A 20,225-nucleotide genomic window follows, 5' to 3' on the forward strand; every position below is an offset into this window, starting at 1 on the left:
GATCTGTGACGGAGAAGCTCCTTCTGTGGCCCACGGAGCAAGAAAACAGCTGGGGTTGTGGGGAGTGGCATTCCTTGCGCACTACGCTATTTCCCCCCTGAATCTGCCACCACTGGCAGCGAACCCTTCCCAAAACCTGACCCGGGTTGCCCCTTGCAGGAACTTACACATATGGCCCCTGTGCCTGCCAGGGGGGCCTGTGCTGTGCCGGACAGCTCCAGCGGTTTGGGCAGCTCTTCTTGAAGCAGGTCCAGCTGCAGAGGGGAGCTGCTCCGGGAGTTGCTGAAGAGCCTCTGGTGGGGCGGGTCCCCCGAGGATGCAGGCTGCTCTTCCTCGGCAGCAGACACTGGGGTAGAGGGGGGCGAAGGGTGCTCCATGGGGCCTGGCGCTGCCACGGGGAGAGCGGAAGGAGGGCCCGGGGGCATCACAGGGCAGGGGTAGGAAGCAGCAGAGGGGCAGGGGAAGAGCTGCGCAGGGAAGGAAGGCGGAGGGGGGAAAAGAGGCGGCGGTGGCAGAGGATACGCTGGGAAATTCTGAAAGAGGACAGTCATGAAGCTGCCCATGTATGGAGCAGGGAATGCTGGGACGGGCTGGATGCTGCAGGGCAGGTAAGGTGGGGTGGCTGGGCCTGCTGCAGTGGTAGAAGGCGGCAAGACAGGGCCTCCTCCCAGAGAGGCGACAGGGAAACCAGGCGTTGCTGCATAAGGATCGGCAGGGAGGGTGAAGCTCGGGGCCCCAGGGCGGGGTCCCTGGGAAGCGTCCGCCTCCCAAGCACCACTCCTGCTGTCGGGGGAGCCCAGTGGTTTCTGGCGCTTGAACTTCCCCGGCTTGGTCTTCCTTTTCCAGCCCACGGGCCTGGTCTGCTTTGGAGAGACATCGTCTGCATAGGAAGAAGCCAAAGGCGGGGAAATTGTGAAGAGAGAGAGAGAGAGGCAGGCGGGAGCAGCATCCTTTGTTTAGGTGACCAAGACTGACCGTTCAAGGACAGGTTAAGCCAAGAGTGCTTTTGCCATAGACAGTAGGAGAGGCGCAGAATAGCACCGGTTCCCAGTTGAGGATAGAAAGCAGGCAGTCGCACTGCCCATCCTGACACCTGCCTGACCCTAAGGCCCTCTCCCATCCTCCTCTCCTGCAGGCCTTCCCCCAGCAGGTGCTCCCCACCCACGGGAGAGTTGAAGCCCAACAGCAACTAGAGGGCAACAGTTTGGCGGCTTTGGCAAGGCGACACCACTTTGTGGTTTCAGGTGCAGTCCTCTTGGCATACCCTCTTCTGCTCGGCTCTTGGGCCTGCAGAAGTCCTAGCTGGGAGCTTCTTTGCTCACCCCTGAACAGCTTCTCTCAAGGTGCTGTCAGGAGACGAATGCAGAAGCCTGGCCTGGCTCTTTGGGGGCCTTGTTCTGCCCTCAGCAAAGCCTGCCTGCAAGAAGCCTCCTCTTCTTGCCACTGAAAGACCTTTGTTCCCTCACCCCCTGATGTATTTCGTAGATTTAAGGAAGGAAACTCTCTCACTTTCCAGCCTCCTCTGCCTCACTGCTGCTCGCTACTTATTCCCTTCCTCCCTTCTCAGAGACGATCAATCCAGAAACTACCTTTCATTTTGCTCTCACAATAAAGACGTGTCCCTGGCTGTGCCTCTGCTCCTCCCTTACGAGCGTAATCTGCAACCTAGGCTACAACTGCAACGTGGCACAGGCTGTATTCTTGGCTACAGTAGCAAGCAAGCTGGCTTCTAGCAGACTCATAGCACCCTGTTCCCTAGCCAAATAAGAGAGACCCCTCTAAGCCCCTAAGCTAAACTCTTCCCTAACACACACCATTCAAGAATATGGGGAGGGCTATTTCCCTGAACACAGAGAAGCAGGTTTCAGTGCCTGTAGGGAGGACAGCAAGAGCGCTATGGGGAGCTGCCACAGCTCTGCCTCCCCCACCATTGCTGCTCACTTGGTTCCTACCTTGATCCTGGGAAGGAGGCTGGCTGCTCCTGGCCCCTCCGTGCTGGAGGTAGGCTGGCCGGTATGAGGACAGCAGGGCCCTCTGGCGGAAGCGGTCCACATATTCCTGCTCCTTCTTCTGCGTGTGAGCCGACAAGACCTCTTTGGTCAGCCCCACTAGCCTGACTTCCTCTAGGGTGGCTCCAGCCCCAGCTGCGCTGGGCGTGGGATTGGCCAGCGATGGCTCCACCTGCTCGCCTTGCAGAGTGGCTTCTTCGAGCGCCGTGGCTTCTGCGAGGGGTAGGAGGAGGACAGTCAGCCACACTTTCCCGAGGAGGCAGCCGACAACACTTGGGAACCTCCTTCTCTGCCACCCAAATATTCACCTAGATGTTGTGCAGGGCTACCGGAATGGATTATTCAGGCTGCAAAAGGGGGAGTCACATGCCACATGGAAGGCAACTCAGATACCGTTTGATTGACAGCATCTGAATCAAAGTTATCCCGCCGAGAATCTGCTGCACAGGAATGATATGGGGAAAAAGAGGAGGAGGAGGAAGTGGTGGAGGAGAAGCCGTTTGGGACTCTCGGCTGGTTGGGCACTGGACCTCCCTCTTCTATTTAGGCCCAAATGTCTAGCCAGGCAAAGAAAGGAAGGCCAGAGGAACTCTAAGAACTGCTGTGAATAAGTGTGCTCCCTGGAACAGAACTGGAAGGTCCCTACCTGAAATCAAGGTGACTGGTGCTCATTGCAGTGGATGCTGCCTATAAACAGGAAGCAATTTGTCCCCCACAATCACTGAGTGAGGTTCCTACACCACTGCCGGAGGACAAGGACAGCATCCAGCTACCATCTTCCCAAAGCCTTTGAGGAGGGCATGGCTCGTTTGTGCTGAGACCCCAAGACAGGAGAGCAGAATGACCAGCCCTGCCTGGAGCCTCATCCGTTCTAACCGGATGTGATTTATGCAGGCAAACACCGCTTGCTTGGGAGAGGAGGTGGGTGGGTAAGCAAAGGAGCTCGGAGGTTTGTGTTTTTTTCTCAGGAGAGGAGTAAGATCTGTCTGCCAACCTACCTGACTCCGGGTGTGGGAAGTGGACCAGGGTGCTGCTGTAGCTGCACTGGCTGGTTGCGGACACCATGCTCAATGCTTTGGCAGTCAGCGCCAGGTCAGTCATTGCAGCAGCGCCGCCCACCACCCTCGCTGAGGCCTGCTGCTCTACGTCGCCTTCCAGGTTGGGTGTCGCAGGTGGCTGGGAATCAACCAAGGGCAGCTCGGCAACATCTAGTGGGAGAAGAATCATAGAAATGTTGAGTTGGAAGGGACCCCTGAGCTTCATCTGGCTCAACCCCCTTGCAATGCAGGAATCTCAACTACAGCATCTATGACAGATGGCCATCCAAGCTCTGCTTGAAAACCTCAAAGCAAATGCTTTCAAAGATACGACGCAACAGAAACACAGCCAAGACAAGCCAGTTGATCAATATAAATGTGGGGCTTTCAAATGGGAAAAAAGTATCTGTGTAGGAAGTCATTTCCACAAAGCACATGAAGTGCTGGAACATATTGGCAGAAACAGCCAGTAGCACAGCTACCACCAGCACCCTTCAGCTGCGCTGCCAGCAAACTGAAACAACCCTTGAAAACCTTCCTGCGCTCCCTCTCACCTTCCAAGATTTGCTTGTCACTCTGGCTTAGGTGAGCCTGCTTGTCGTCATCGGAGGACGAAGAGGATGCATTGGTAGAGGACTCGCACTTCCTTTTCAGGGCGGGAGTGTTGCAACTCTCCAGGTATCTGCAATCAGGAGCCTAGCATGAGCATCTTCCTATTCTAAGTCCATGAATATAAGCAGGGCTGTTCACCCAGCCAGTCAGAATGGGAGCGAAGGAGTAGGCAAGTTTCAAAGATCAGGAACAATCCAACCCTCTGTTTCATTGAATTTATGCAGGTATTCTCTTCGTGCTCCCCCCCCCCCCAATGGTCCTCTGACACTTTAGAAAGTGGGGAAATTCTATCAAGCACTTCTATGCTTAATACATTGGTCTGTTAGGGAGAACATAAAACACCACACTCAAACATACAAACAGAATGGTCTAATGATGCCAACAGAAGAGCAAACTTGGTCCCCCGTAAGGGCCAAGAGAGATCTAGCTGCTCAGCCCCACCCGCTGACCTCAAGGGTTTTTTTTGTGGGGGGAGCTACTGGTGCCTAGGATGATGCAAGGAATTGCCTGAATGTAATCCTGTTTCCATACAGACACTATATAATTTCTGCCACACTACTAGAATTGAGCTTGGTTTTATTTTGATAAACGTTTCTATTTACAGCCGTACCTTGGAAGTTGAACGGAATCTGTTCCGGAAGTCTGTTCAACTTCCAAAACGTTCGAAAACCAAAGCAGCCAATCAGCAGCTGCAGAAGCCCCGTCAGACATTCAGCTTCCAAAAATAGTTCACAAACCAGAACAGTCACTTCTGGGTTTGCGGCGTTTGGGAGCCAAAACGTTCGAGAGCTAAGCATTTCGAAAACCAAGGTATGACTGTATTTATGTCTCCCCCTGCCCCAACCTGCTTTGAGATCCCTGAGGCTGTAGAAAGGAAAGCTAAGTAGTCCAAAACAACAGAAAAAGAGGAAATAACATGATTCACCAGAGAAAGCAGCACAACCTCATTCCGAGTGCCTCACAGACAGATCACTCTTTTCTTTTTACAATGAGGTACAGAAACTGAATTTTGCTGGCATGAGAAAATCCTTGCAGGGACTGAGGAGGAAGTCAAGACTTCAGGAGCATCGACACCTGCTGAGACGCCATGTTGTTATTACCTGATGATGCTGTCCATACAGTTAATTTGCTGATAAGACAGGACGTGGTTGGTGCTTCTCAAAACATCACAAGATCCAGCTGGTGGGTCAATGAGAGTCGAAGGGGGAGCACCTGGCTTTTGATCTAGAAAATTGGGAGAGTGGGGAGGGGGAAAGAAAACGTCCCTTACAATGGAGTGGGCGACCACCACCACTTGGCCACTTGCCCCTGGTCTCAATGCCATTCCCATTGGCTCTAGATTATAATGTTTGTTGTCCCCAAAGATCAATCTGTCTTGGACCATTTCCCCCATCTTGGGGCAGGCACCCTCGACGATGCATCCCTTGCACTCCCTGGCCATTGTCGCCCCCATGAACTCACCTCCTGGCTGCTCTGCCCTGGGAGTGCCCTCTTGAGGCTTACTGTGTGATTCAATGTACAGCTGCTGACCCACATTCTTGAGTCTGTTGGCATCCACAAAGATCTGTTGTAAGGACATCTGGGGCAGGGGGGACAAAGGATGAATGAAGCAAAGGTAGCAATATTGGTCCATAAGAGAAACCTCCCAAACCCACAGCTGGCCAAGACTTTCACTAGGACAAAGCAAGCCGTTGCAAAGGTGTGTGGGGATTTCAAGTTCTCTCCGGGCCTCTTCAAGAGGCAAGATGTTACACAAAAGCAAGCGTGGGTGGGAAGGGAACAGTGGAACACAAACAGTAGTACAAAAAAATGGCAGGATGCTGTAGCCATGGTCAGCTTGTAGACTCGGCCCCATTACCGGGTATATTTAATGGCAGAGGGCCTCTGTCTCTATGACAAAGAGCAGTTTACAAATAACTTTTTTTAAAAAATAGAATAGAATACCCATTAACTCAAATCCCTCTAAATCCATTTCCTTCACAAGCTTCCTTGCTGGTTAACAGGCAAGAGGCACCCCCACAACACCCCGTCCCCTGCTGCCCGCACTGCGGGCCAGTTGTGAATGACCAGAGACTCACCAGTTCTCTCTGTATTTCCTCTGCACAGTTCCCATTGGAGTCACTGGAAGACGCCACACTGATGTAGTGCTCGTAAGATCCATTGCTAATAAGGCTTCCGTAACCGCTAGAACCGTTGCTATAAACAGGCTGGAAGTAAAGAAAAACAGAGGTCTTCCAAAGCCTGGGAAGGGATGCAGCAATCGTTCCTGTCAGCTGCATGCCTCTGGATCACACGGAGAGGAAAATGCTGACATGCACCCTGCCCCCACCCGACAGAAGGCGTCCCAGCTTGGAGCTGCATTCCCCTCCTTACTTGCAGAAGCAGCTTATAGATCTGTCCTTGGAGCTCCCAGATCTCCTTGTCAACCCTGTTCATCCCCTTGCTTCTTGCTGCAAAGACATCTTCATTCAGAGGGCTCCTGCAAAGCATGAATGGAAGCAGAGCGTCATCTTGACACTAGATGTGGGAAGGTCTGTATCACAAGATTACAGGAGTAAGTTATTCAAGGAAAGGGATTAGCTCTGCAGCAGAGTTCTTCTGGCTCCCCAGCTGGATAATGTTAAACAGACTGATGAAAGAGTAAACCCAGAGGGTTGTATCCAATGCAAGTCCTACTCAGAGTTGGCCCACTGTAGTGAATGAAAATGATTAACTTAGGGTAGACCTGAGTAGTACGTAGCTGGATACTCAAAGAAATCTGTTCCTGCTGTGGGGAAAAGAAAAGGAAACAACTGGCCTTATCTGCTAATGACACAAATTGAAAATGAATTTTCAGAATATCTTAGAAACAAAACGCTTTTCCAAGTAAGGAGCTCTCCTACACAAGGCCTGAATTAAAGCGGAGCTTGAGAAATGTCTGTGGCTGCCTAAGGAAGCCCAAACAGGCTAGAGCAGGGCTAAGAAATACCCTGGCAGCAAGCGGAGAGGCTCATGAGAAGACAGTATTTCAACAATGAACAATTTGCACACAAAACAGAAATTCTATGTCAGTAATGGCATGGCATGGCATCCTTTCTTTTGCTGCAGCGAAGGCAAATTTTAACGAAGTGTCAGGATCCTGCCCAACCCAAACCCCATGAAAAGCTTTTCTGAGGAAGAAGCCGAGGGCCTTGCACCAAAGCCCAGCAGCCTTGAGGCAGCCTGAAAGAGCTCCATCTCACAGATGCCTCACTTGAGCCCCCAATAGCCCCTCCCAAGCCCTGCCTGGATCCCTGATTCTTCACACTCTCCTTCCCCAGCTTCAGAAGTGAAGGAAGCAGCAGACTCAGTACGAAGCTCAGAGTTGCTGGCCTGCTTCCCTGCCAGAAGGCTCCAGCACCAGGGTCTTCCTGGAAGGGTCTACTAAGAACCAAAAGATTCAGCTGCAAACGCCCAGCATGTGATCAGTCAGAAGTCAGCTGACAGCAAGAATCTGAGTCCCTCAGTCTCCTCTGGGCTCCCTGTCTAGCTCCAGCCTCCAGGTACTGGCCACAAGCATTTCACTAGCCAGAATCTTCCTACATTTGGACTTTGTGGCTTATAGAACAATGCAAATCACATCTGCTCTGGCCATAGCAAAGGGGAGGTGCACATGCTTTACATACAGATGATCCCAGGCTCAACACTTAGCATCTCAACAGGTCCTGGAGAGCAGAGAGCCAGAATAAACAGCAGTGCCTTAGCTTAGCACTCCTGGGAAATTGCTGCTGCTGCACCATGCAAGATGCTGGCTGGACCTGCTCTGATAAATTGGCATCATCTTTATTTAAAGCCCTTGTAACATCCCACATGCCTCACCATCTTTGTGTTGTATTCACGTCAGTCCTACTCAGAGGAGACCCATTTAAATGAACAGACCCAAGCTATCCACGGCCATTGAATTTAATGACTGTACTCTGAGTAGGACTAAACCCAAATTATTACACCAATTCTACAGGCCCACACACACAGGAGCACAGTATCAATCCAATCTGAATTCTCCTTATTGGCTGTGGGTGTCAAGGGAAAGAGGACAAACCCCAAACACGCTGGCTTCAAGAGGCTTACGTTCTGACTTTGTGCCGCCCAATGATGAAGACGACCTTCCGGCTCCATGGATTCACAAAACTGGACCAGCTGGTATCCAGGATGACGTAGTCTCCGTTCTGAGTGCAGAATCGGATGGGCGAGTGCTCGAAGGGAGGGCGGCCCGCAAACTTCAGAACTGAGTAAAAGCCAGAGACAAAGACAAGGCTGGATTGACAACAGCCAATGGAAGCACACAAAGGCCTGCCCACACCTAGTGGAACTAGCTTAATGCAAAGTTCTATCATTCTTCTTGGCCAGAAGGAGAGAGGTTATGGGGGGGGGGGGGAAACCAGTGGTAGAGTGTCTGCTTTGCATGTAGAACATCCCAAGATCAATCCTCAGCATCTGGCATCCTGGATAACTCAGTTGGATAGGATAGAGCATGGTACAGTGGTGCCTCGCAAGACGAAAATAATCCGTTCCGCGAGTCTCTTCGTCTAGCGGTTTTTTCGTCTTGCGAAGCAACCCTATTAGCGGCTTAGCGGATTAGCACTATTAGCAGTTTAGCGGCTAAAAGGCTATTAGCGGCTTAGAAAAAGGGGGGGAGCGAAAAAAATCGCAAGACTCGCAAGACGTTTTCGTCTTGCGAAGCAAGCCCATAGGGAAATTCGTCTTGCGAAGCGCATCGAAAAACGGAAAACCCTTTCGTCTAGCGGGTTTTTCGTCTTGCGAGGCATTCGTCTTGCGGGGCACCACTGTACTGATAAAGCCAAGGTTGCAGGTTCAATCCCTATATGGGACAGCTGCCTATTCCTGCATTGCAGAGGGTTGGATTTATGATCCTCAGGGTCCCTTCCAACTCTGATTCTATGACTTCCAGGTAGGGTTGGGAGAGACTCTTGCCTGAAATCCTGGAGAGCTGTTGCTGGTCAGTGAACATAATACAGGTGTCTCCCCACTTACACGTGTTCTACTCATGTGTGACCAGGAGATAATTAAATCAATTTAAACTGCAAAAAGGGCAAAAACAGCCCAAAAAGAGCAGTAAATTTCAAAATGGCATGAAAAGAGCAATAAAATAGTTAGCAATCGCAGGAGCCTTTGCAATTGCAATCCCATGAGCCTTTGCTATGGGTTCTATGGCCTGAATGCAGAGGTTAAGAAACAAATTGAAATAAAATCCAGAATGGGTTGAAGTTAATAAACATGCAGAACAAATGGTCCCCAAAACTGTCCCTTAGATGAGCAACTGGCTCACCTACAGGCACTACACCATGGGAGTGGAAGCTTCCACTTCTGGAGAGAGAGAACGCATGCAACGGCCTCATTGCTCCCAAACAGCATCACCCTCTTCCCTGCATGCAGCTCATCTGACCATGGAATAGGAGCTGAGCAGGGAAAAACCTGCTCCCTTCCTCTTGTGACACTGAGGATACTCCCTCCACCCACATCAGGTCCAAAGGCAGATGAGAGACTGAAACTTACCTTTACGATGAATGGCTACCATGATGGGTCGATCGTCCGGGTGAAGGTACTGCAAGATGGACGTCCCAAGCAAATCCTGGGGCAGGTATCCCAACAGAGGCACCGCCCTGAAATCGAGCAATGCAGCAGCCAATTGACAAAAGCACAGTGCCAACACCAGCCTTGTAAGGGAGCCTTTTGTGACATAGAAACCGAGGTGTGTGTGTGTGGGGGGCTTTTAATCATCAAGAAAATGGCACTATTAAGCACATGTTGACTATGATCTCAGTTGACCACCCACGAAGGCCATTCCCATCACCACCAATTCATGAACGGTGCCACCCCAGGAGGGCAGCTTTTTTTCAGCTGTTCACTGAACCTTTCATGAGTTCAGGGTGTTTACACAAGCCTTCAGAAGACAGCTATTTACTATTAGGTTACTATTAGGAGAAGACAAAGCAATACACCCATTGTGTGGGGAACATCTGAGCCCTCCAACTCCCAACGCCATTTCAGACCCCTGGCCACGCTGCCTGCCAGGACAGTTCACAGGTGGAGTCCAACAAGCTCTGGAGGGCCACAGAGGGGCACACCCCATGCCTGCAACAGACAACGCATCAGCCCCTAATGGCATTTCTCTCCGGCATTGCCAGCAACACACCTCATATGTATGAGCAAGATAAAAGTCGTCACCTGTCATCCACCTCCAGAAAGAGACAACCTGGGGTGTGAGTGGTAGTGAAGATCCTCTTTTCTACAGGAATTCGAGGAGCTAACAATTTAAAAGAAAGAAACACAAAGTATCAGTGATAGCTCAAGATCCACTTAGAGGTTCATGTGAACCCAAACAACTTTCCTTTCTGACAGTGGACCCACAACACTGAACACTTTCAGGAACTCTCTCTCTGGGTTTCAGGAGCCCTTCCTTATCAAAAGAGGCTGAGGAACTGTATGGAAGATGGAAGAGATACTGTTCCATCTAGAACCTCCCTTCATTCACAAAATTAGATTAATGGCATGTTTATCCAGGGTTAGTACCTTTCAGAGCAGACCCACTGCAGTTAACGGATATGACTAACTTAGGTGGTATTAATTTCAGTGGGTCTACTTGGCTACAGTCCGTATTCCCTTGCATGCTGACCAGGAAGTTGGAATGTTCTGTCAAACTGGCTCTCACACACAAGAATTGAAAGCACCCGCCTTGTCTACATCCCTACACATCCATGAAACACACACAGACCATTTAACAGCTGGGTGCAATCCAGTCCCAAAGTTAATCCCCAGAAGAAGATGGGATGGAAACATAACAGAATCTAGCATGATACACTTGGGTTTTAGCCCAGCCAATTTTAACTGGAGTTCCCCTTTTCTTGCCTTCATAGCCAGAGTGGATTTTTTCAGCGAGCGCCAAGCAACAAGACATCGGCCCACTGGGGTCAGAGACAGAGAAGTTGATCAAATAAGGGGTCATCCGGAATGGGTAGTAGTGCTTCTCTCGGTCCTGACCTTTGCCTCCCCTGCAAACAAAACAACAGAAAACCATTGATTCGTCAGCTACAGGTGAAGTTTACTCCAAATGGCAAGGGATTGTCTAGGTTTCTGGCTAGAAGGAAGAGGAAGCTGCTGTCCTGTTAATCCACTCTGATGCTTGATTCCTTTCTCTCCTCTGAAGAGCAGCATTTTAGCATCAAAGTGTTATAACAGTATGAACAGTCTACAGCAAAACGCTTCCTTTTAGTAAGAAACTGGATCACCTTGTAGTCATAGATTCTACTCCGTACTACCAACGGGGGGTGGGGTGGCGAGAAGGACTATTTGCAGTTAATCTCATAAAATGAAGCAGGGTGGTAATAGGAAGAAATGTCACCACTACCATCCTAAAATGCTTGGGCATCAACATGCACACAGAAAAGTTGTGGTGAAAATAGCTTGTAACACCCCTCCTTCTTGCCATAATCCTCCATAATACTCACCTTAGTCTGCAGAAAAAGGACTTCACTTGTGCATATTCATAAAGTGAGTCTGTAAGGGCAAAAATACAAAAAGAGACCAACATTTGTTTATTAATTCTCCTCGTTCTCAGCATGCACATCTTAGTACCCTCTCACCCCCAGGACCTACTTCAAAAACTAAGATGGCCTTTTTGCCCACCAAGACCAGAGAAGATGGGAGTGGAAGTATATTTCACTCTAGCAGGCTTAGTTTGGTCAGAACTGAGTATATACTTCTAGAGTTAATGCTAAATACATTACTTCTGGTAAATGAGTCACCATAGCTGCTAGACGGCTGTGAAAATTTGTGCCTCAGACTTTTTAGACTCGTCTACCCATGTACTATCTGAAACCAAAGAACTGCATGAGTTGCCAAATGTGAAATATATTAGCATTCTTTTCAGCTCTCCTATGCAACTAAAAGCTCACGCTCAGCTCCCATTCCATGGTCAGATGAGCTGCATGCAAAGAAGACCAACTACGTCTTTGTGCCCTTGACCTGCCCACCCCTCCAACCTCAGCCCATTTCTCCCAGGACTAGTCTCTGAACTTTCAGTGCTGCAAGAGCGTGCACAAGTTTTTAATGACATTATCTGTCCCCAACCCCACAGGCCAACTATGATAGGTGAGCGAGTTAAGTACCAGATGTCCTGTCAGATGACAGACAGACAGGTTGTCATGTCCACCTGTCAATGTCCTTCCCAACCACCCAGCAGCCAGCTGGTGAGGAACAGCAGCAATCAGCTGCATTATCAAGTTCCAGGAGCAGAACTCAAGTTGGTTGCCTGGCCCAGCGCGGGTAAACTCAGTGCCCTTCAGCTGATGCTTTCTGCAGGGACTGGCTGAACAATCAAATGCCCTGTGAGGAACTTTGCTGCACAGCCAACTCAGTCACATCTCTACCTGTCCCATACAGATGTCACAGGTGACATCAGGTGTGTGGAAGCTAAAACAGCCCCGCAAAAATTGGGACACATGTCGGGTCAAATCTGGCCTGCAGATTGGAGTGTTCCCCCCTCCCCCCCATTGGGTTAGGTAGTGACTATGTCCTACAATATTGTAATAGCAACACAAGAATTACTGGTAAACCAGTTAATTTTCTGTGTTTATCTGAAGCACAATATTTACAACTCATTCAAGTGTTTTGCATTTTATACAACCTTGCACATGAGATGAAATTTCCCCAGGCAGAGCAAGTCACCTTTTGGGGCCTCCGTGTTCCAAAGTGGCAGGTGAGCCCGGTTGGTGTGAGTATAGAAGACGCCCACATCCTGGGGAGCCAACAGCTCTGCAAAGCGGCAGGACTCCAAGGATTTCCTTTTGCAATTCAGGACAGAGGCGGCTTGCTCAGAGACATGCACAGTCCGCCCAGAGAGCAATGAAAAGATGGCTACAAAGGTGTCCTGGAGGAAAAGAAGCACAATCCTCAAGCACAGCCAGAACAGCAGGAGCCACTTGGCAAGCCAACAAGATCACAGACACAGATGTTCAGTTTTCAGGTTACAAATCGGGATCCAGTTGCCACCTGCTGCTTCTCAGCTACATGGTATGTCCTTACACCAAAGGCAAGGGCCCTTAAGGTCCAAGGGTCAAATGTGCCTCCCTCTCTTGGGACTCTCCTCAAGCCCTGCTCCTCTACCAGCAGCCCCACTCCATGCCCTCCACCAAGTGCTTCTTGCCTAGAGGAATGAATCTTGAAGTGTGAGAAGATTTCCTGCTTGCCTAGGTGGAGGATGGAAATGGAGATATGCATGTTTAAGAAATTCTCTGGTTGAAATGTACAAAGCCAAGGGACACATCTCTTGCTCTACCTTCCTTTCAGCTTCTGGCCCCACCTACTAGGGAATGTGACCTTGCTTCATCTAAAAGGTTCCCCCCCACACCTGATTCAGGACGGAGATAGGTTACTGACATCAACACAGAACTCTCGTCGCCTTGTGTTTTCCAGAGGCTGAGAAACAAGTGTCCCAGGGCACACGGACAGATCCACCACTTCCTGCTCACTGCTTTTATCACTCATTAGTACTTCTTGGGAGGTCTCTGTCATCCCTTCTCTAAGAGTGAAGCAGAGATGCAGCTTTACAGTGAAGGAAGACAACAGCCATTTTGTGGTGGTTACATTTTATGAAGCATCTTTGAGCTGCTGCTAACTCTTTGACCAGTACACCTGAAATGGGGAAAGAGCCCCAATTAGCATTCGGGTCACTTACTGTGTTTTTGGGGGCGTGCTCAGACATGATGGCTGCCAGCTCTTCCACTCCATACACAGGGGCATTGGTCTGATGTGCTCCATGCTTACCAAAAGCCTTCGAAACTTTGTTGTCAGCTGATGAGGAGGCAAGGGAAGCAAGAGGCAGAGGGGAGAAATCAGCAATGAGCAGGTGGCAAATTTGGGTATTTCTTACGTAACCCTGTTTGTAAAATGACCATGCCAGATTCAAGATCCCTTTCTAAGGAAGAATTCAAAGTCATGCTGTCACTGTACACCACGGGTGGCCAGTGGCCCCTTCCTGAAAGCCCAACATATTCTGTGTGCCCTCTCATAGTCCCTGCCTTGGCAGGTGCATCCTCCTGTGTTCCACTGCTTGCTCATGTGAGAGAGCACAAAAGAGATGAAACCCAGGAAACTGCCATTACATGTGCCACCCTTCAGCACCCTCCAGAACACTGGACTCAACCCCCAACATCATACAGCCATGCCAATGGATGGGAGCTGGGGCACAGGCCGACACATGCAGTGTGGGATTTCTTCAAATGCACCCACATACCTTGGATCTGCTGGACACACTTGAGAGCGTAGTTCAGGGCACAGAGGGAGCTGGCCTTGCTGCAACTCTCTACCTGCTCTGCAGGGAGATATTGTTTCATTTCCTGGATCAGCAGCTTCAGCTTTCTATTATTACTTTGGTTCCAACAAAGCAGCTCGCTGCAGATGAATACAAAAAAAATGCCCAAAAGCATATTTTAGAAAGAAGGGCCTTTCTTAGGTGACATCTGCTTTGGGTGGGGAGAAGCTGAAAGCCACATTTGCTCTAGCCCAAAGAAAGGTTGCTGCTTGTGCTGTAAAGGAGGATCTGGAGCTCCGTCATCTAACAGGACCAGCATGTGGGCAAGGCTGGCGCATGGAACCCTATTTGTTTATGGCACTTTGCACATTTCAGGCTCTACATTTCTTGTCACAAGCCCCATAAACACTTCAGACTGCCTGGCCATTAGCTAAAATATCCGAGAGCACTGAAGCATGCCTTTAAAAGCCATTATGGCCAAGATAATAGCGCCCTCTGTATGGACTCCTATGCCCCCCCTTTGAACCCTGCTCCATATCCCACTTTCCAAGAGGCATGGCTAGGAGCATGGCCTTTTCTGAAATTGCCTCTAGAGCTGTAGAATGGCCTCTCTAGGAAGGGTAGGAACAGTTCTTTCTTTCCCCGGGGGTTTTGAATTTTAAAAAAAAAATGTATTCTGGTGGCTCCTGTGGTTTAATTTACTTACTTGCTGTGCCTCACTATTGTGGTTTTAAATTTTTATTGCAACTCCCCCCCCCCCCCCCCCGCAATGCCAATCATATGCACAATTGCGGGAAGTCTGCTGCTGCATGAAAGGATCTGTGGATTAAGGGATTAACCCACTTTTAGTCCAAGGCAACTGGCAGGCACCAGGCTGGCCAAGGCTGCATTAACCCAATACTGCCTTTAGAACGGCATTTCTGCTCTGCGTGGAGGAAATCAGCTAGCAACTCTTTCGTATTTCACTCCTGCCAAATCTGGTTAATATGATGGGGATGCCCTCATCCCAAAGCAAGCACAACACTGGTCAGTGAGTTTACCCAATTTTTTGGGGGGGGGGGTATTGAGCCCACTCAATTCTTGGATGGTGGAAATGAAAGGAGGATGGAGTCACCTCCTCCTCCCTGGAACTTTGCATCCATTCATCCCCCAAGTGTCACTCTGTGACCACTATTTACTGGTCTATACTTGAATACCTCCAAATGTGCCCCATATATATGGTGCTTGGCTCCTAAATTCAGGCCCAGCAGTTCCTGCTTTCAACCTTGGGACATTACAAGCGCCAACTTTAGAATCAGAATGTGACTAAGCTTTTCACCAAACTGGCAAAAAGAGTTACGGTACCTGCTGCAGCTACTGCTGCTACCACTGCCACCTACAGATCTGTCCTGCCCATCAGGATTTCTGGCCAAACTTCCATTTGATTCAAGGCAGTGAGTGCTGGTCCTGATGGACTCATTTCCAATGGAGCTGCTTTCTGTACTTTCACCACAACGTATCTGTGCGGCGGCTTCTTCGCAGGTACCATTCTGCTCAAGAGTATCGCCTTCCCGGTTCTCAATTTTGGCCAAGTTGGCCGGCAACCAGTTTTCCTGCTGGTCCAAGAAGTCATCCTGGAGCAGGTCCTCATTCATAGTGAGCGGACAAAGGGCTACAGTAAGGAGGCTTCTATTGCCATGGCCTGGTCAAATTCAAGTTCTCCCTTCTAAGCCACCTTGAAAACCGCATGAATCTGGCATTAGCAATCGCCCCCTTTTCATTTTACTGTTGAAAACAATGTGTTCATGTGACACCTCTGGATGGGCACAGTGTCCAGAATCACTGCATCCTCTCCGTCTGAAGATGACCCAATGGCCCCAGATTTTTGTGGGGAGTTAGCTTCAGACAGCTCTCCCAACTGAGAGCTGCAGAAGCCTTTGGTTTCAACGACTCCATCTCCCCTTCGCCTTCATCCTGCAGCGCCTTCATCCTGGTGAAACAGAAGCCAAGTGGAGGGAGAGTCAGAAAGAGAAAGACAAGCTAATGATGATGAACATCTCCGCTAAGAGAGAAGAATAGCCCATAACCAGATGAGGATGGGGCATCTTACTCCTTTGGAAATGTCTCAGCACTGAAGCCAGACTGCTGCATTTCCATAACCACATTTGGGTCCATCAGAAGACCTGATTACTACTGCAACCATGGGAGGGGGAAGCCCAGCACCCTGACACATAATTGTCCCCATATTTCAAGCACTCCTGGAGGCTCCTCCTGAGATAAGGAACTTTGACTGTGCTCACTGCACAATTACAGGAGGGGAAAAAACACCCAAAGAGAGATTTTGCTTTGGTGGATTTCAGCAAACTTGCTTTTTTCGAATATTTCTTTGTGGTGAATAGCTGGCTGACCCCACACACAGAACCATCCCCGGAGTGTCACACAAGAGCAGGCAGAGCTTGGTTCTCAGTGCTTCAGTCAAGTCACTGCTGCTGCTCCACCACACACTTGCAGGCGGTTCACCAATACTTGGTGAACAGAAACTGGAGTCAACCTGCTGAAAGGCTGCAGGCAACAGACTCCCTTTCTAATTAAATTGAGGGGTGTTGCCACCTTGCTAGGCAGCCTCCTCAAGAAAAATGCATCAAAAGCCAAAGAAAAAGGAAGCGTCTTGATGATCATATGTATCTAAGCTAGAACCCCTGAACAGCACAACTTGAAAGGTATTCTTCAACAAAGAAAAGAAGAGTTTACAGTAAGGACAATAAATTCTGCTGTAAACGAATGTAAAGGCACCATAAAAGGCTTTTTCAAATAGACCGTCCCAGTTAATACACCACATGCTAAAAAAAATATGGGCAAAACACATGCAGTACAATCCTCAGCATGTTTAATGAAAAGGGAACTTTTGAAACTGCCACAGATTCCACTGCAAGTTCTGTTCGCAACAGCTCCCAGGACACTCCAGGAGACACTGCCTTGAGTCTCATGCTCCTCTCCATTATTACATAATGCTTGTTAACAGCCAACCTGAAATTCTTCTTATTGACTCATGGCTTGCTTGCCAAACCCAAGCAGAGGGACGTAATGTGCAAGAGTCCCAGCTTCACATTGTTTGCAGCTTTATCCGGGGACCAACAAAACAATACTTGTGGAAGCAAGAAATAAAATTCAAACAAAAAACAAAAACAGGACCATGTCATGTTTTAAATTGTTTGGTAAAAGTGCCTTTTGGCTGAGCTGCTTCCTTGGGTCACAACAATGACTGTTTATGGCAGGGGCAGGGAGCCAGTTGCTGCTGGATTTCGGCTCCCACCAGCCCCAGAAGCCAGGATGGTTGAAAATAGGAGCTGCAGGCCTGAAACGTTTAGAGGGGCGCAGATGCCCCACCCCTGGTTGAAGAAAATGAGCTCAGGGGGATATTCCTGGACTTGAGACTCTCCCCTCCCCACCCAAAGACTCAAGTGCAGTTCAGAGAGTGAAAGCCTCCAAGGGAAGTGTGGAGGCAAGGAATCCACACCTTATTACAGGAGTATAACCAAAGCAGGAGATTCAATCTGCAGATAAGTGCGTAGGTGTGGAGATGACCCCTCCATTGTGCAAAGTTGGACCAGCAAAATGGTCTCAAAAACCCAGGTGTTGCTGGGTTACAACTCCCACCCTCCCTGACCATCAGCCACGTTGTCTGGAGCTGGAGGCGAACAATACTTGGGAGGGCCAGTCACTCCCTACCACTGCTCTACAATGTTGTACAACACTAACCATTGGGCATTAAATTCTGCCAAGGAAGCAACACAAAAAAGTAAGGGTAGCTGTGGTGGCCGTTAAGGGAAAACAAACCCGCAAGTCCTCCATAAGGCATGACCTTTATTGGGGCAACCAAAATATCACAAAATAATACGAAGCTTTGAGTGCTCCAGAACTCTTCACCAAGCGAGATGGTAGACGGAGCTCCTCAGGGCTTCTCCCAGGCTGCAAGTTGGCCCACAGGGAGGCACGCCAATCAGGACCAACGTGCCACCATGAATTCCTATGAATTACTTCCAGGGCATTTTTTCACTTGCTTATATAACACTAGATGAAGCAATGGAAGAGTGAAAATGATTTGCTAATTGTTAGCCTGGTACAGGACCATAAATACCAACAGCTCCACCGTCCAACTCCAGCAGATTGTAATGTTTTGTCAAAACCCCAAAGTCCATACTGTGCAGCAAGCTTCTTATTTTCCTGTAACAGGGTGGGCTTCCTCTTGGGAGGCAGGATTAATAATTTTTTCAAAGCCAGTGCAACAGAGGAAAAGCAAGCTTGAAAAGCACTCTCAGAAATGCTTGCAGGCAGTGATGTCACAAAAGATGAGCAATCAACTCTAAGCAAGAAAATAATAAATCCAAGCTGAATTGGGAGTGGGAGAAAAACACTGCACAATAGATCTTTTCTGGCTATAGTCCTGAACAGGGTAACACAACTTGCATAGAAGTTTTACACCAGATCTGCCCGCAAGGGATCTTGTGCACTCCACATCTTATTAAAGGGGGACTCTTAAATGAGGAGGGGCAGAAGGAGAAGCTTTTAAGTTTTCACCTAACATGCCTGAAAGTCTCATCAGGGGAAGGTTGGGGGTTGAGTGGCAACTAGTAACATTGAGGGCATGAAGATCTGAATGAGGCTAATATGAACAGAAGTGGGGGGAAACAGGGCAGTGTGCCCCAGACATCAGTGTGTGTGTGTCTTAAAATGGAGGAACTGGAAATAGCGTTTAACTGACAAGTGCTGAAGCAAAGTTTTGTGAGGAACCTACTCATAACTACCTGCACAACTACTCAGGTCCCCTGGCTAACTGAACAGAAAGCAAATGAGCCACATTCCTGAATAATCTTAAATTATGGGTGAAGTGGAATTCCATTCCCACAATAGTCTGACATGGTAGCTAAGACTAAGCAAATTAGGACTGCAGATTTTTACTTTCTGAACTTTCTGGTGCTCTAGATTAGATGATGCAGAGACCATTGCTTAGTTTCAAAAGATGTTTTTGCAGCCAACTATTTAAACCTCTCCCCCCCCCCCCCGCCCCAGAATTAATCTGAAACACGTCTTCTTGTGACAGGTGAAGACCATACCTGTAAAGAACTGTTAAAGATAAAGGGAACAAAGAGTGTGTGTGCGCGTACGTACATACCAAAATATTTAATGGACATCCTACTCCACAGCAGGAAAAAGATCTTCCTTTAAACAGCGGGCCCTATCCCAATGATCCCTATAGCTTAGCCCAATACTAATTATTATTGTATATTATTATGTTTGTTTATTTATACTCCACATTTTCCCCTGACAGGGACACAAAGTGGCTTATGGATAAAAATAAGAGCACAGTAAAACAACAACAAAAAACTGGAAAACAACTAAACATAGATAGAAATCAAACTATATATACACAAAGTATCACGCCCCACCCCCTGCCCCATCCTTGTGTCACCCTGTTCTCAATAGCCACCACTACAGTACGATTGAGGGACGCGGGTGGCGCTGTGGGTAAAAGCCTCAGCGCCTAGGGCTTGCCGATCGAAAGGTCGGCGGTTCGAATCCCTGCGGCGGGGTGCGCTCCCGTTGCTCGGTCCCAGCGCCTGCCAACCTAGCAGTTCGAAAGCACCCCCAGGTGCAAGTAGATAAATAGGGACCGCTTACTAGCGGGAAGGTAAACGGCGTTCCGTGTGTTGCGCTGGCTCGCCAGATGCAGCTTTGTCACGCTGGCCACGTGACCCGGAAGTGTCTCCGGACAGCGCTGGCCCCCGGCCTCTTGAGTGAGATGGGCGCACAACCCTAGAGTCTGTCAAGACTGGCCTGTACGGGCAGGGGTACCTTTACCTTTTTACAGTACGATTGGTGGAGAAACAGATACAGTACAAGGATGAGAATCATGGAGAGACAAAAGGAAACACAGCAAAAATGCTTATTATCATTCCTGGGAAGTGGGCTAGTGGGAAAGAAAGAGGTGGAGACCTGGGAGGAGTTCTATACTGTACTTTTGATTGCAATGTTTAAACAATGGGCGCATCTTTTCACCACCACCGCAAGGCACCGTGAGGCTGCTGTGCTGGTCTCTCCCAGCCCTTTTCCGCGCCCCGCCCCCCTCCCGAGGTTTGGAGGCTTTTAACGCAACCGAGCAGCAGAAAACGACTCTAGGCGAAGTTTCACCCCGTCCTAGAGAAAGCAAAGCAGCTCGCTCCCCCCCCCCCAAAAAAAAACCCACAGGAAAAAAACCCACAGAGGCAAAACAGATTTCTCCTGCTCCCTATCTTGCAGGGT

The 20,225-nt window shown here is 49.2% G+C and overlaps 1 protein-coding gene across 5 annotated transcripts in view; it reads right to left on the reverse strand.

Moving 5' to 3' along the window:
- The window catches only part of PER3 (period circadian regulator 3), a 31,739-nt gene that overhangs the window by 10,903 nt on the left and 611 nt on the right, over positions 1–20,225 (reverse strand). For 4 of the 5 annotated variants that reach the window (XR_003707898.2, XM_028740507.2, XM_028740504.2 and 1 more), the window contains exons 2-18: positions 15,291–15,915; positions 13,929–14,086; positions 13,371–13,486; positions 12,362–12,563; positions 11,143–11,191; positions 10,544–10,686; positions 9,863–9,941; positions 9,191–9,297; positions 7,745–7,901; positions 6,032–6,137; positions 5,737–5,865; positions 5,120–5,237; positions 4,759–4,882; positions 3,601–3,728; positions 3,008–3,217; positions 1,953–2,222; positions 168–880 (exon numbers count right to left, since the gene is read on the reverse strand). Coding sequence is in view for 4 of the 5 variants with exons in the window: in XM_028740507.2 (XP_028596340.2) it covers positions 168–880; positions 1,953–2,222; positions 3,008–3,217; positions 3,601–3,728; positions 4,759–4,882; positions 5,120–5,237; positions 5,737–5,865; positions 6,032–6,137; positions 7,745–7,901; positions 9,191–9,297; positions 9,863–9,941; positions 10,544–10,686; positions 11,143–11,191; positions 12,362–12,563; positions 13,371–13,486; positions 13,929–14,086; positions 15,291–15,580 (3,099 nt within the window). In the remaining variant the exon portion in view is untranslated. Of the gene's footprint in view, positions 1–167; positions 881–1,952; positions 2,223–3,007; positions 3,218–3,600; positions 3,729–4,758; positions 4,883–5,119; positions 5,238–5,736; positions 5,866–6,031; positions 6,138–7,744; positions 7,902–9,190; positions 9,298–9,862; positions 9,942–10,543; positions 10,687–11,142; positions 11,192–12,361; positions 12,564–13,370; positions 13,487–13,928; positions 14,087–15,290; positions 15,916–17,762; positions 17,786–20,225 lie in introns of those variants that run through there. The other variant, XM_077931428.1, reaches the window with a different exon arrangement.

This window comes from Podarcis muralis, chromosome 7 (assembly GCF_964188315.1).
Source record: "Podarcis muralis chromosome 7, rPodMur119.hap1.1, whole genome shotgun sequence".
Taxonomy (NCBI): domain Eukaryota; kingdom Metazoa; phylum Chordata; class Lepidosauria; order Squamata; family Lacertidae; genus Podarcis; species Podarcis muralis.